Source organism: Lactuca sativa, chromosome 5 (genome assembly GCF_002870075.4).
Source record: "Lactuca sativa cultivar Salinas chromosome 5, Lsat_Salinas_v11, whole genome shotgun sequence".
Classification (NCBI taxonomy): Eukaryota; Viridiplantae; Streptophyta; class Magnoliopsida; order Asterales; family Asteraceae; genus Lactuca; species Lactuca sativa.
In genome coordinates, this window is record NC_056627.2 from 251,098,318 (window position 1) to 251,111,733 (window position 13,416).

The following is a 13,416-nucleotide window of genomic DNA, read 5'->3' on the forward strand; positions in this document are numbered from 1 at the left end:
AACAATAAACCTCAATAACAAATATCATGTTACCATTATGTAAATACAAGTACAAAGAAAGAAACCAAAAATATGGCAAGAACACAAAAAAAATTAATAATAATAATAAAATGATCACCCGATATATATTCATTCAATCACCACACTATATATTCACTCTATAGCAGATTAGCAGTAAATAAAGCCTCAACCGTAGACAAAATCCAATAATTTATAAACTCGTACATACCACAAATCTTGTTTGTAACAAACTTAAAAGCACTTTCTGTGAACAATCGGTGGACCAGATTCATCATATTCGGCCTTCGAAATCCACATCTGCAAATATTAAACAAAACAATGTTACTTATTTGCTCTGATACCATGTTAGATAAATGATATGAAATCTTTTATTTTCCCTCCAAAATCGAGGAAAAAGAAACATAACTCTTAACATATATACATGTAGTCATGTAGATGTGAGTGAGTGTGTCTAGCTGATGTGAGACACTTACCTGCTGGAAGGTGCTAAGTGAAGCTAGGATAGATCCTCCGATCCAAACGCTATATTTTCGTTCAGGCGGTGCCACCACCTTGATCTTCATACTACCCGGGGCCAATTGGGTAATTTCCTTACTCATACGGTCAGCAATTCCGGGGAACATAGTGGTCCCACCACTCAACACAATATTCCCATAAAGATCTTTCCTAATATCAACATCACACTTCATGATCGAATTATAAGTCGTTTCATGTATCCCGGTCGATTCCATTCCGATTAGCGACGGCTGGAATAGGACTTCCGGACACCGGAATCTCTCCGCCCCAATAGTAATCACTTGTCCATCTGGCAACTCGTAGCTTTTTTCTATTGAAGAACTGCTTTTTGCGGTTTCCAATTCTTGTTCATAATCGAGTGCAACATACGCGAGTTTTTCCTTTATGTCACGCACAATTTCCCTTTCCGCGGTTGTTGTGAAGGAGTATCCTCTTTCGGTGAGGATTTTCATTAAAGAATCTGTAAGGTCACGGCCCGCTAGGTCTAACCGTAGGATAGCATGCGGGAGAGCATACCCTTCGTATATAGGAACCGTGTGGCTTACACCATCACCCGAGTCCAAAACAATACCTTCAAATATCAAATAGAAAATAATTTAATACGTTTTAAAAAGTTTCCGTAAAAGAGTTATTCTTGTATTAACCACTAAGCTAAGCCGCATGGACCAGAATCAGATACACAGTGGCCCGTTAAGCGGCTGACATAAAATGCAACCTATAATTAAATGGGTTGAAAATCTCAACTCAACCTGTTAATTTTTGATAATCATATTAATTGTTGGAAGTGCGTACCTGTTGTACGTCCACTTGCATAAAGAGACAACACGGCCTGAATAGCAACATACATTGCGGGACTATTGAAAGTTTCAAACATGATTTGTGTCATTTTTTCCCTATTAGCTTTAGGGTTCAAAGGTGCTTCTGTGAGTAACACCGGGTGTTCTTCAGGGGCAACACGGAGCTCATTGTAGAAAGTATGATGCCAAATTTTCTCCATATCATCCCAATTGCTCACTATTCCATGCTCTATTGGATATTTTAATGTAAGGATTCCTCTTTTTGATTGTGCTTCATCACCCACATAAGCATCTTTTTGGCCCATTCCCACCATTACACCCGTGTGTCGAGGTCGCCCAACTATGCTAGGAAACACAGCTCTTGGTGCATCATCTCCAGCAAATCCAGCCTTAAATATTTGAATTTTTAGAACATAAGTAAAAAATATAAAATAATATAATATGCAAGAAAAGTATTATTAAAGGAGGATTTTTTTTACCTTGACCATTCCAGTTCCATTGTCGCAAACAAGGGGTTGAATTTCCTCGACATCAGCCATATTTTATAACCTTGCGAATACAGAAAAATAAATATGAAAAGAAAATGGTAAATATGTTAGTAGTTGCTATTATGCACATTCAATATTGTGACTTGTGTAGCATTTACATGTGATCTCAAGTTCTTTTTGAAGAGAAAGGGATGGGAGAAAGAAAAAGGACAAAAATAATAATTATTAATTGTGTTCTCAAGTTGGGAAGAAAATGAAAGAAACTAGTAATGCATGTTCTTGAGTTTTCAATAAAAAAAAGAAAGACTGTTTACTGTTGTATATTTCTTTTAAATTTTTTTGTAAAACTAATTAATAGTTATAAGGAGAGTAAAATAGTGTGGAGATCTTTGTCATTATAAAATATTAGTAAAGTAAAAAGCTTCAAGTAATTGATGAAGAAAAGAAAATGGAGATTATCAATGTCTAAAACCAGACATGCACAGAGGTATCAAGTGTAGTATTGTTTCCATGCACACCACCAACATAATCTAGATTTATCAAGAGCTTGAAAACAGGGTAAAAACAAGTTGTTATAGAATTACTGTTGAATTTGAATGATCCAAACTACTAAACACTTGGTTCGTCACACACAATTACTCAAAGAATCGAGCAACCCTTAACTTCTATTTATAAACTCGAGCATGCAGAACAAGGATTCAATTGCAAAATTTTCATCAATTGTCAGGTAGTACGGAACTCCAATCGATCAGTTACCCTAGGAGCTTTCCTTGATCTGAATCCATTAACCATAGAATTCGAAATACGAAAGTTTACTTACATATGAATGTGTACTGATTCAATAGCTTTTAAACCCCAATTTCATTCCCAATTAGATAAAAAACAAAGAAAAGCAAAAACCTAAGTCGCGTAGCAAAGAAATAAGCTCAATTCGTAAAATTCAAGCGAATACTCGATAAATAAAGTTAAATAGATGATAGATCAAACAATACGCACATATCTGCATGACAGCATGAATCTAAACCTTGAAGGGCGTATATATTATATACACAAAAGCGAATTTGAAGCGTACCTGTAGTTAGATATGAAGGAATCTGAAGAAGTTTTTCACGCTGAACGCAGAATACTTTGAAAGAAAATGCGAGGGTGGAAGGGTGTACTTATTATGTTTGTGTATGGAAAAGCTAAATGAAATTCAAATTCGAGTGAAATGAAATTGAAAGGGATTTCCAGTTACAGGAACCTTCTTTTTGGTGATTTTGTTGTTAGCGGACCGACCATGATAGAGTTTCTGGTTTTCCAGGTCAAGTCAGGGGCGGCATGTCTAGTCATCAGTGCCGACCAACCATTGAAACTTAACCAAAAATAATGTCACGTTAAATCTCTTCAATTATGTGATGCAAACACTGTAAAGGTGTACAAATAATTTAAAAAGGTTTTTATAAAGTGAACAGCCAACAATATATATGGTTGAGTACATATTTGAGGTTTTTGGTGTTATCATATATGATCTATTTTTAATAATTATTAAAAATGATTTTGTTTTTAATGGCGAATGGATATATTAGAAAAAATAAAAGTATTATAAGTGAGAAGCATTAAAAAAAAATAGGATGAGCAACATTAAATTCTGTACAATCTATATGAGCAACATTTTATCTCAACTCAATAAACTCACAATGTGGTTAAACTCTCATTGAACATGTGCTATCTTGATTCTTTGGCATCTCGCCATCTCCGTAATGAAATTTTATCCATTCAACTTTGCCACATCACATCATTCAACCTCAATTCATTGAACTCCTAACGTGAATGACCTGAGCAAGAAATCAAAGCACATGTGACAAAAACACCTATAAACCTAATTTGTAAAAACTAAGGGGGTGTTTGGGAAAACTTTTTAAGCCTAAAAGATCTTTTTGTAAAAGTTTTTTTTATAAAAGTTCTTTTGAGGAAACAAAAGCCAAAAGTGGGTTTTAAAAAGTGTTTGGGTAGTATTTTTTGACTTTTGAGTGTGATTTAGCTTTAAAAGTGCAAAAGTTACAAAAAATACACTTTCTTGACTTTTGAAAACTCACCATTTTCTTCTTTAAAAAAAGTTATTTTGAAAAGAACTTTTGCATCATCCAAACATCTTTATATCTTTTTAGAAAAGTTAAAAGACAAAAGTTATTTAAAAAGTTTTCCCAAACACCCTCTAAAAAGATGGTGTTTGGCTGAAGGAAGAATGATAATATCAATTTTCCAAAATTTATAGTCGCGTTACAAATGTGAGGAATGAATGAATTTTCGTGGTTAAGATCAAATGTAGCTTAGGGCATCCACAATGCATTGAACTCTATAGAGTTTAATGGAGTGTCACATCATCATTCACTATTCCATACAACTCTATTCATTTTTATCCCACAACGCATTAAACTCTACAAGTTCAATGAAAACATATTAAAAAAATATTTTCCTTTTTCCCAATGAAGAGTTCAGCGGTCATTGAACTTCAAATCCATTGAATGCCAAGGTGGCATTTCACAATGGTGGAGTTGTATCCATTGAATGACAAGTAGATATCACATCTCATTCAACTCTTCCATTAAACTCCTCATTGTTGGAGTTTTTGACCATAATAGGGTGGATGGAAAAAATATTTACTATTTTAGTGTTCTTTCAAAACTATTTATCATTTTAATGTTTTTCTCATTTTTCTTTATTTTTTAGTTTTCTTTTTAGTTTTTTTTTAATTTAAATATCTTATTTTTCTTTTTTTCTTTTTTATTCCACCTTTTTATTGTTTTTCTCATTTTTCTTTACTTTTTAGTTTCATTTCAGTTTTTTTTTTAATTTAAATATCTTATTTTTTTCTTTTTTATTCCACCTTTTTATTGTTTTTAAATATATATATATATATATATATATAAATGATAGCTTTCATTTTAGTTTTTTTATCATTTTTTTACTGTTTTTTAAATATATGTTTTTTTATTTATTTATTTTTGTTTTATTTAAATATCCGATTTTCTTATACAACCTTTTTACCATCAAATTTTAGCCTCAACATTAAAAAATCATCAAAAAACACCACTATAATCAAATTTTAAGATGCAAAAATTCCAACATTCACATACAATGCTTTTAAAGTGAAAAAAAAATCTCAACATTGTTTCTTACAAAAAAAAAACACCTCAAAAAAAACTCCAACATTTTTAATTACAAAAAGAAAAACATCACAATTAGCTTCATTTTGAACCGGTAAAAAATCATTACCTGTAAAAAAAATTAATAATAACAAGAGAATAACTATAACAAATACCATAAAAAATATTTTTTTTAAAATTACCTTGGCATAGACGGACATCGTTTTCGATTATGTCCCGGTTAAATCCACGTGCTCAAGAATGGTTGGAGAGTCATCCACTTAATAGATGTCCGTCTATGCCAAGTTAATTTAAAAAATAATATTTTTTTACAGGTAATGATTTTTTACCGGTTTCAAGATGAAGCTAATTGTGATGTTTTTCTTTTTCTAATAAACAATGTTGGAGTTTTTTTGTGGTGTTTTCTTTGTAAGAAACAATGTTGAGATTTTTTTTTCACTTTAAAAACATTGTATGTGAATGTTGGAATTTTTACACCTTAAAATTTGATTATAGTGGTGGTTTTTGAAAATTTTTTAATGTTGAGGCTAAATTTTGATGGTAAAAAGGTTGTATAAGAAAATCGGATATTTAAATAAAACATAAAAAAATAAATAAATAAAACATATATTTACAAAACAGTAAAAAAAGGATAAAAAAAAACTAAAATGAAAGCTGTCATTTAAATATATATATATATATATATATATATATATATATATATATATATATATATATATATATATATATAACAATAAAAAGGTGGAATAAAAAAGAAAAAAACAAGATATTTAAATTTTAAAAAAACCGAAAAGAAACTAAAAAATAAAGAGAAATAGGAAAAATAATAAAAAGGTGGAATAAAAAAGAAAAAAAGAAAAATAAGATATTTAAATTAAAAAAAAAACTGAAAAGGAAATTAAAAAATAAAAGAAAAAGAAGAAAAACACCAAAATGGTAAATAGTTTTGAAATAATACTAAAATGGTAAATATTTTTTCCATCCACCATATTATGGTCAAAAACTTCCCATTGTTGATGCTCTTAGCCATAATTACATTATTAATGGCGCAAAGACGTTAATGAGAGAGAGATAAGGGGGGGGGGGGGGGGGGGGGAGGGTGCAATGGCCAATTTGCTTGCGTGTATAGGGCACATGATGTGCTCTAACGGAAAAAATAGACCATAATTGGCACAAGAACCATAGATAATAGGTTTGAAAGCCATGAAGATGGTTGGTATCAATTTTTCAAAAGTATGACTATGCATACCATAAGGACCATTTACCTAATTGACTTTAAAAACATTTTTAGGTAAAAAGATACTATACCAAGAAAAAGGTTGGACTTAAATATTATTTTGCGTTTTTATGTTTTTAGATTAACCTGGAAGGTTACCGATGGAATTTTTTTGTATTTGAAACTTGAAAAATACTAAAAAATCTACGATCTTTGATCATCAAAAAGTGGTTGTATTAAGTTATCTTTATGCATGGTTAGTTGTACATTGCGTTAGATTTCACAAAGTAGATGAATTTTTAGGATTTATGATGCCGATTTTTAAAGGAAATTGTTCTTTAATATATTGAAGCTTTTGTACTGTGATTTGTAGGAGTCTAAAAATGAAAATATATACACTAAATTCCGTATTTTCTTACATATAACTTATGTTTGATGTTTTTTAAAATGATATTTGGCATTTGGATTGAAATTTGAAGAGATAATGACACAACAACCCTATTATGTATTTTGATTTTATCAGTTTAGTCCCTAAAGTCTTTTCCCTAAAGTCTTTTTTGTGTCTTTTAAGGGAATAAAATTATTTTTATCGGGTCTAATTGATCCTTATTGTCAAAACGAAAGGGTAATCTGGTTACCCCCTTATGCCAACTCACTTAATTGATCTTTTCATTTATTTGTTTATTATAAACGAAATGACATGTCTTTTTACCTCACACATTATCACACACACACACTCTCTCTCTCTCTCTCTCACAAACACACACATAGAGCTCTTATTCATCATCTTCTTCAGGTTGCATAACCTTTTCGTGTCCAAATCGTTTTCTATCGGCTCAAAAAGTGTGAATAATAGCTTTATGTCCATTACCCAACAAATATTTGTAAAATTTGATGTTTGATTCGAGCCACCAGCAAAAGCCCTATTTCGCATCCAATAAAACCTTTACTCTTCCCTAGTTGGCGCTCAAAGAGAGCTGAAGAGGGCTCTCTCTCTCTTTCTCTCTCTCTCTCTCTCTCTCTCTCTCTCTCTCGTAATCTTCTAGTTCATAGCAACAACAAAAAACCTAGAAGTATTAAGACTTACAACACCTATAAACCCTTATTAACTTCTCATATTCGACCATAATTGGGAAAGCAAGATGACAACTACTTCAAAGGAGGTTGGAAGCAGCAAATCACATCTTTAATCCCGAAACGAAAGAGATGCTCCACTTATCCATCCTTCTTTACCTCCATCGAAGTGATTCTCCAAAACCCTCAACCGATTTCAGTCTGAAGCTCAGATTCAGGCTTCTTTTCATTTATCTTGTAAACGTGTGCCTGGTAATTGTATTGAACATTCATTTGAAAGGAGTTTAGAAATTTGGTGTAGTTAAAAAACCTTGCAATGTCCAATTTGCTCGCGTGTATAGGGCACATGATGTGCTCTAACGGAAAAAATAGACCATAATTGGCACAAGAACCATAGATAATAGATTTGAAAGCCATGAAGATGGTTGGTATCAATTTTTCAAAAGTATGACTATGCATACCATAAGGACCATTTACGTAATTGACTTTAAAAACATTTTTAGGTAGAAAGATACTATACCAAGAAAAAGGTTGGACTTAAATATTATTTTGCGTTTTTATGTTTTTAGATTAACCTGGAAGGTTACCGATGGAATTTTTTTGTATTTGAAACTTGAAAAATACTAAAAAATCTACGATCTTTGATCATCAAAAAGTGGTTGTATTAAGTTATCTTTATGCATGGTTAGTTGTACATTGCGTTAGATTTCACAAAGTAGATGAATTTTTAGGATTTATGATGCTGATTTTTAAAGGAAATTGTTCTTTAATATATTGAAGCTTTTGTACTGTGATTTGTAGGAGTCTAAAAATGAAAATATATACACTAAGTTCTGTATTTTCTTACATATAACTTATGTTTGATGTTTTTTAAATAGATATTTGGCATTTGGATTGAAATTTGAAGAGATAATGACACAACAACCCTATTATGTATTTTGATTTTATCAGTTTAGTCCCTAAAGTCTTTTTTGTGTCTTTTAAGGGAATAAAATTATTTTTATCGGGTCTAATTGATCCTTATTGTCAAAACGAAAGGGTAATCTGGTTACCCCCTTATGCCAACTCACTTAATTGATCTTTTCATTTATTTGTTTATTATAAACGAAATGACATGTCTTTTTACCTCACATACTATCACACACACACACACACACACACACACACACTCTCTCTCTCTCTCTCTCACAAACACACACATAGAGCTCTTATTCATCATCTTCTTCAGGTTGCATAACCTTTTCGTGTCCAAATCATTTTCTATCGGCTCAAAAAGTGTGAATAATAGCTTTATGTCCATTACCCAACAAATATTTGTAAAATTTGATGTTTGATTCGAGCCACCAGCAAAAGCCCTATTTCGCATCCAATAAAACCTTTACTCTTCCCTAGTTGGTGCTCAGAGAGAGCTGAAGAGGGCTCTCTCTCTCTCTCTCTCTCTCTCGTAATCTTCTAGTTCATAGCAACAACAAAAAACCTAGAAGTATTAAGACTTACAACACCTATAAACCCTTATTAACTTCTCATATTCGACCATAATTGGGAAAGCAAGATGAAAACTACTTCAAAGGAGGTTGGAAGCAGCAAATCACATCTTTAATCCCGAAACGAAAGAGATGCTCCACTTATCCATCCTTCTTTACCTCCATCGAAGTGATTCTCCAAAACCCTCAACCGATTTCAGTCTGAAGCTCAGATTCAGGCTTCTTTTCATTTATCTTGTAAACGTGTGCCTGGTAATTGTATTGAACATTCATTTGAAAGGAGTTTAGAAATTTGGTGTAGTTAAAAAACCTTGCAATGTCCAATTTGCTCGCGTGTATAGGGCACATGATGTGCTCTAACGGAAAAAATAGACCATAATTGGCACAAGAACCATAGATAATAGATTTGAAAGCCATGAAGATGGTTGGTATCAATTTTTCAAAAGTATGACTATGCATACCATAAGGACCATTTACGTAATTGACTTTAAAAACATTTTTAGGTAGAAAGATACTATACCAAGAAAAAGGTTGGACTTAAATATTATTTTGCGTTTTTATGTTTTTAGATTAACCTGGAAGGTTACCGATGGAATTTTTTTGTATTTGAAACTTGAAAAATACTAAAAAAATCTACGATCTTTGATCATCAAAAAGTGGTTGTATTAAGTTATCTTTATGCATGGTTAGTTGTACATTGCGTTAGATTTCACAAAGTAGATGAATTTTTAGGATTTATGATGCTGATTTTTAAAGGAAATTGTTCTTTAATATATTGAAGCTTTTGTACTGTGATTTGTAGGAGTCTAAAAATGAAAATATATACACTAAGTTCCGTATTTTCTTACATATAACTTATGTTTGATGTTTTTTAAATAGATATTTGGCATTTGGATTGAAATTTGAAGAGATAATGACACAACAACCCTATTATGTATTTTGATTTTATCAGTTTAGTCCCTAAAGTCTTTTTTGTGTCTTTTAAGGGAATAAAATTATTTTTATCGGGTCTAATTGATCCTTATTGTCAAAACGAAAGGGTAATTTGGTTACCCCCTTATGCCAACTCACTTAATTGATCTTTTCATTTATTTGTTTATTATAAACGAAATGACATGTCTTTTTACTTCACATACTATCACACACACACACACACACACACACACTCTCTCTCTCTCTCTCTCTCTCTCTCTCACAAACACACACATAAAGCTCTTATTCATCATCTTCTTCAGGTTGCATAACCTTTTCGTGTCCAAATCGTTTTCTATCGGCTCAAAAAGTGTGAATAATAGCTTTATGTCCATTACCCAACAAATATTTGTAAAATTTGATGTTTGATTCGAGCCACCAGCAAAAGCCCTATTTCGCATCCAATAAAACCTTTACTCTTCCCTAGTTGGCGCTCAGAGAGAGCTGAAGAGGGCTCTCTCTCTCTTTCTCTCTCTCTCTCTCTCTCTCTCTCTCTCTCTCTCTCTCGTAATCTTCTAGTTCATAGCAACAACAAAAAACCTAGAAGTATTAAGACTTACAACACCTATAAACCCTTATTAACTTCTCATATTCGACCATAATTGGGAAAGCAAGATGACAACTACTTCAAAGGAGGTTGGAAGCAGCAAATCACATCTTTAATCCTGAAACGAAAGAGATGCTCCACTTATCCATCCTTCTTTACCTCCATCGAAGTGATTCTCCAAAACCCTCAACCGATTTCAGTCTGAAGCTCAGATTCAGGCTTCTTTTCATTTATCTTGTAAACGTGTGCCTGGTAATTGTATTGAACATTCATTTGAAAGGAGTTTAGAAATTTGGTGTAGTTAAAAAACCTTGCAATGTCCAATTTGCTCGCGTGTATAGGGCACATGATGTGCTCTAACGGAAAAAATAGACCATAATTGGCACAAGAACCATAGATAATAGATTTGAAAGCCATGAAGATGGTTGGTATCAATTTTTCAAAAGTATGACTATGCATACCATAAGGACCATTTACGTAATTGACTTTAAAAACATTTTTAGGTAGAAAGATACTATACCAAGAAAAAGGTTGGACTTAAATATTATTTTGCGTTTTTATGTTTTTAGATTAACCTGGAAGGTTACCGATGGAATTTTTTTGTATTTGAAACTTGAAAAATACTAAAAAATCTACGATCTTTGATCATCAAAAAGTGGTTGTATTAAGTTATCTTTATGCATGGTTAGTTGTACATTGCGTTAGATTTCACAAAGTAGATGAATTTTTAGGATTTATGATGCTGATTTTTAAAGGAAATTGTTCTTTAATATATTAAAGCTTTTGTACTGTGATTTGTAGGAGTCTAAAAATGAAAATATATACACTAAGTTCCGTATTTTCTTACATATAACTTATGTTTGATGTTTTTTAAATAGATATTTGGCATTTGGATTGAAATTTGAAGAGATAATGACACAACAACCCTATTATGTATTTTGATTTTATCAGTTTAGTCCCTAAAGTCTTTTTTGTGTCTTTTAAGGGAATAAAATTATTTTTATCGGGTCTAATTGATCCTTATTGTCAAAACGAAAGGGTAATCTGGTTACCCCCTTATGCCAACTCACTTAATTGATCTTTTCATTTATTTGTTTATTATAAACGAAATGACATGTCTTTTTACCTCACACATTATCACACACACACACTCTCTCTCTCTCTCTCTCTCACAAACACACACATAGAGCTCTTATTCATCATCTTCTTCAGGTTGCATAACCTTTTCGTGTCCAAATCGTTTTCTATCGGCTCAAAAAGTGTGAATAATAGCTTTATGTCCATTACCCAACAAATATTTGTAAAATTTGATGTTTGATTCGAGCCACCAGCAAAAGCCCTATTTCGCATCCAATAAAACCTTTACTCTTCCCTAGTTGGTGCTCAGAGAGAGCTGAAGAGGGCTCTCTCTCTCTCTCTCTCGTAATCTTCTAGTTCATAGCAACAACAAAAAACCTAGAAGTATTAAGACTTACAACACCTATAAACCCTTATTAACTTCTCGACCATAATTGGGAAAGCAAGATGACAACTACTTCAAAGGAGGTTGGAAGCAACAAATCACATCTTTAATCCCGAAACGAAAGAGATGCTCCACTTATCCATCCTTCTTTACCTCCATCGAAGTGATTCTCCAAAACCCTCAACCGATTTCAGTCTGAAGCTCAGATTCAGGCTTCTTTTCATTTATCTTGTAAACGTGTGCCTGGTAATTGTATTGAACATTCATTTGAAAGGAGTTTAGAAATTTGGTGTAGTTAAAAAAACCTTAGAAACAACTATGATTCATTTGAGTTGAGTTAGGCCTCGTTTGATAGTTGTTGATTGAGAAAGTACCAACCGAGAAAGATCTATCTAAGTAATAAATTTTGACTGAGTAAGAAACCATATTGTTTGATTGTACATCTGACTGAATGTGTTGACTTATGCAAAATGACCATTTTACCCTGTTGCTCTAGTAGATGAAGTTGTTGAACAATTATAAAAACATACTAAAAATTATCATACTGGTATTTCTTAACTAAAACATATAACCCTATAGAAGCTTTATTGATCAAATAACCTCCAATTAAAGCCTCCTGTTCCAAATTAAATAAACTCATCATGTGGTGATAATATAGTATCAAAGCATTGAATGAGTGACTTTTATGACATAAAAGAAACATTTAATGGCAATTACAATTTATGACAAACATAAGCAAAATCTCAACGAAATTAAGAACCCAAATTAGCTTCTCACAAAGAAAAAGTGTAGATTGAAAAGGGTGTTTCAAAGAACTCAATTACACAAAATCGGCAGCTTACTTGAGCATATAAGGATATAACCAACAAAGTAAACTTTTCACCCTTCAAGAATTATAAATGATTAGACGAAACAAGAAATAATTCATAAATCAGTTCAATAAAACAAATACTTTACGATTTTCAAACAAATTCACAAGTTCAAGGAATTATCTAAGAGCAGCAACAAGAACATACCCCATTCATAGAGATCGTTATTTAGCCTAATTTTCAAACAGCAAGACAAAACCCATGATTAATTACAACAACGAAAGAAGATAATCAGATTAAACAAAAATAGAGTACAAGAGTGTAAATGAAAAAAAAGACAGAGAATTGCAAAATTACCTAAAGAAAGGTTGATGATATTGATGGTGGGCGATGTTGAGGTGAGGCCGTGAAATGGTGACCATCATGGGCGATGACCGGTGCCACTGTGCCAACAATATTAGAGCAAAAACAATTCTGATTTTAGAGTTTATAAACAAAGAACTTCTGATTTTAAAGGTTATGTAGCGATTGGGAGGATGAAGAATTATTGAGGGCAGCGATCGGGAGGGAGTTGTTCGATGCAGCCATCGGGTGGGAGCTATTCGATGGAGGCGATGGAGGAGGCGTCTGGATGTTGTCTCTTTTAGGTCACGAGAAAATTTAATTATTAAGGGCAGGAGTGTCTTTTGGACAAGTCAACAACTTCTTCACATCTGACCGAGACAGCTCGTATCAAATACAATTGTCTAACCGAGTAAGCTGAAACATCTGACCCAAACCGAGTTAGATGAATATCAAACATGCCCTTAGTTGGAGGAATTTGAAACCGATTGTATTAAAAAAAAAGTCAAATTATCAAGTTTAACTAGGCATGTCAACAA

At 32.3% G+C, this 13,416-nt stretch overlaps 1 protein-coding gene across 1 annotated transcript; it reads right to left on the reverse strand.

Annotated features, from left to right (window-relative positions):
- Window positions 1-5: 5 nt before the first annotated feature.
- LOC111878310 (actin-2) lies at window positions 6-3,038 on the reverse strand. Its single transcript, XM_023874823.3, has 5 exons — window positions 2,895-3,038; window positions 1,814-1,883; window positions 1,330-1,723; window positions 495-1,108; window positions 6-318 (listed from the first exon to the last, which is right to left on the reverse strand). The coding sequence occupies exons 2-5, from the start codon at window positions 1,871-1,873 to the stop codon at window positions 253-255; spliced, it is 1,134 nt and encodes a 377-aa protein (XP_023730591.1). The 5' UTR covers window positions 1,874-1,883; window positions 2,895-3,038; the 3' UTR covers window positions 6-252.
- Window positions 3,039-13,416: the final 10,378 nt, after the last annotated feature.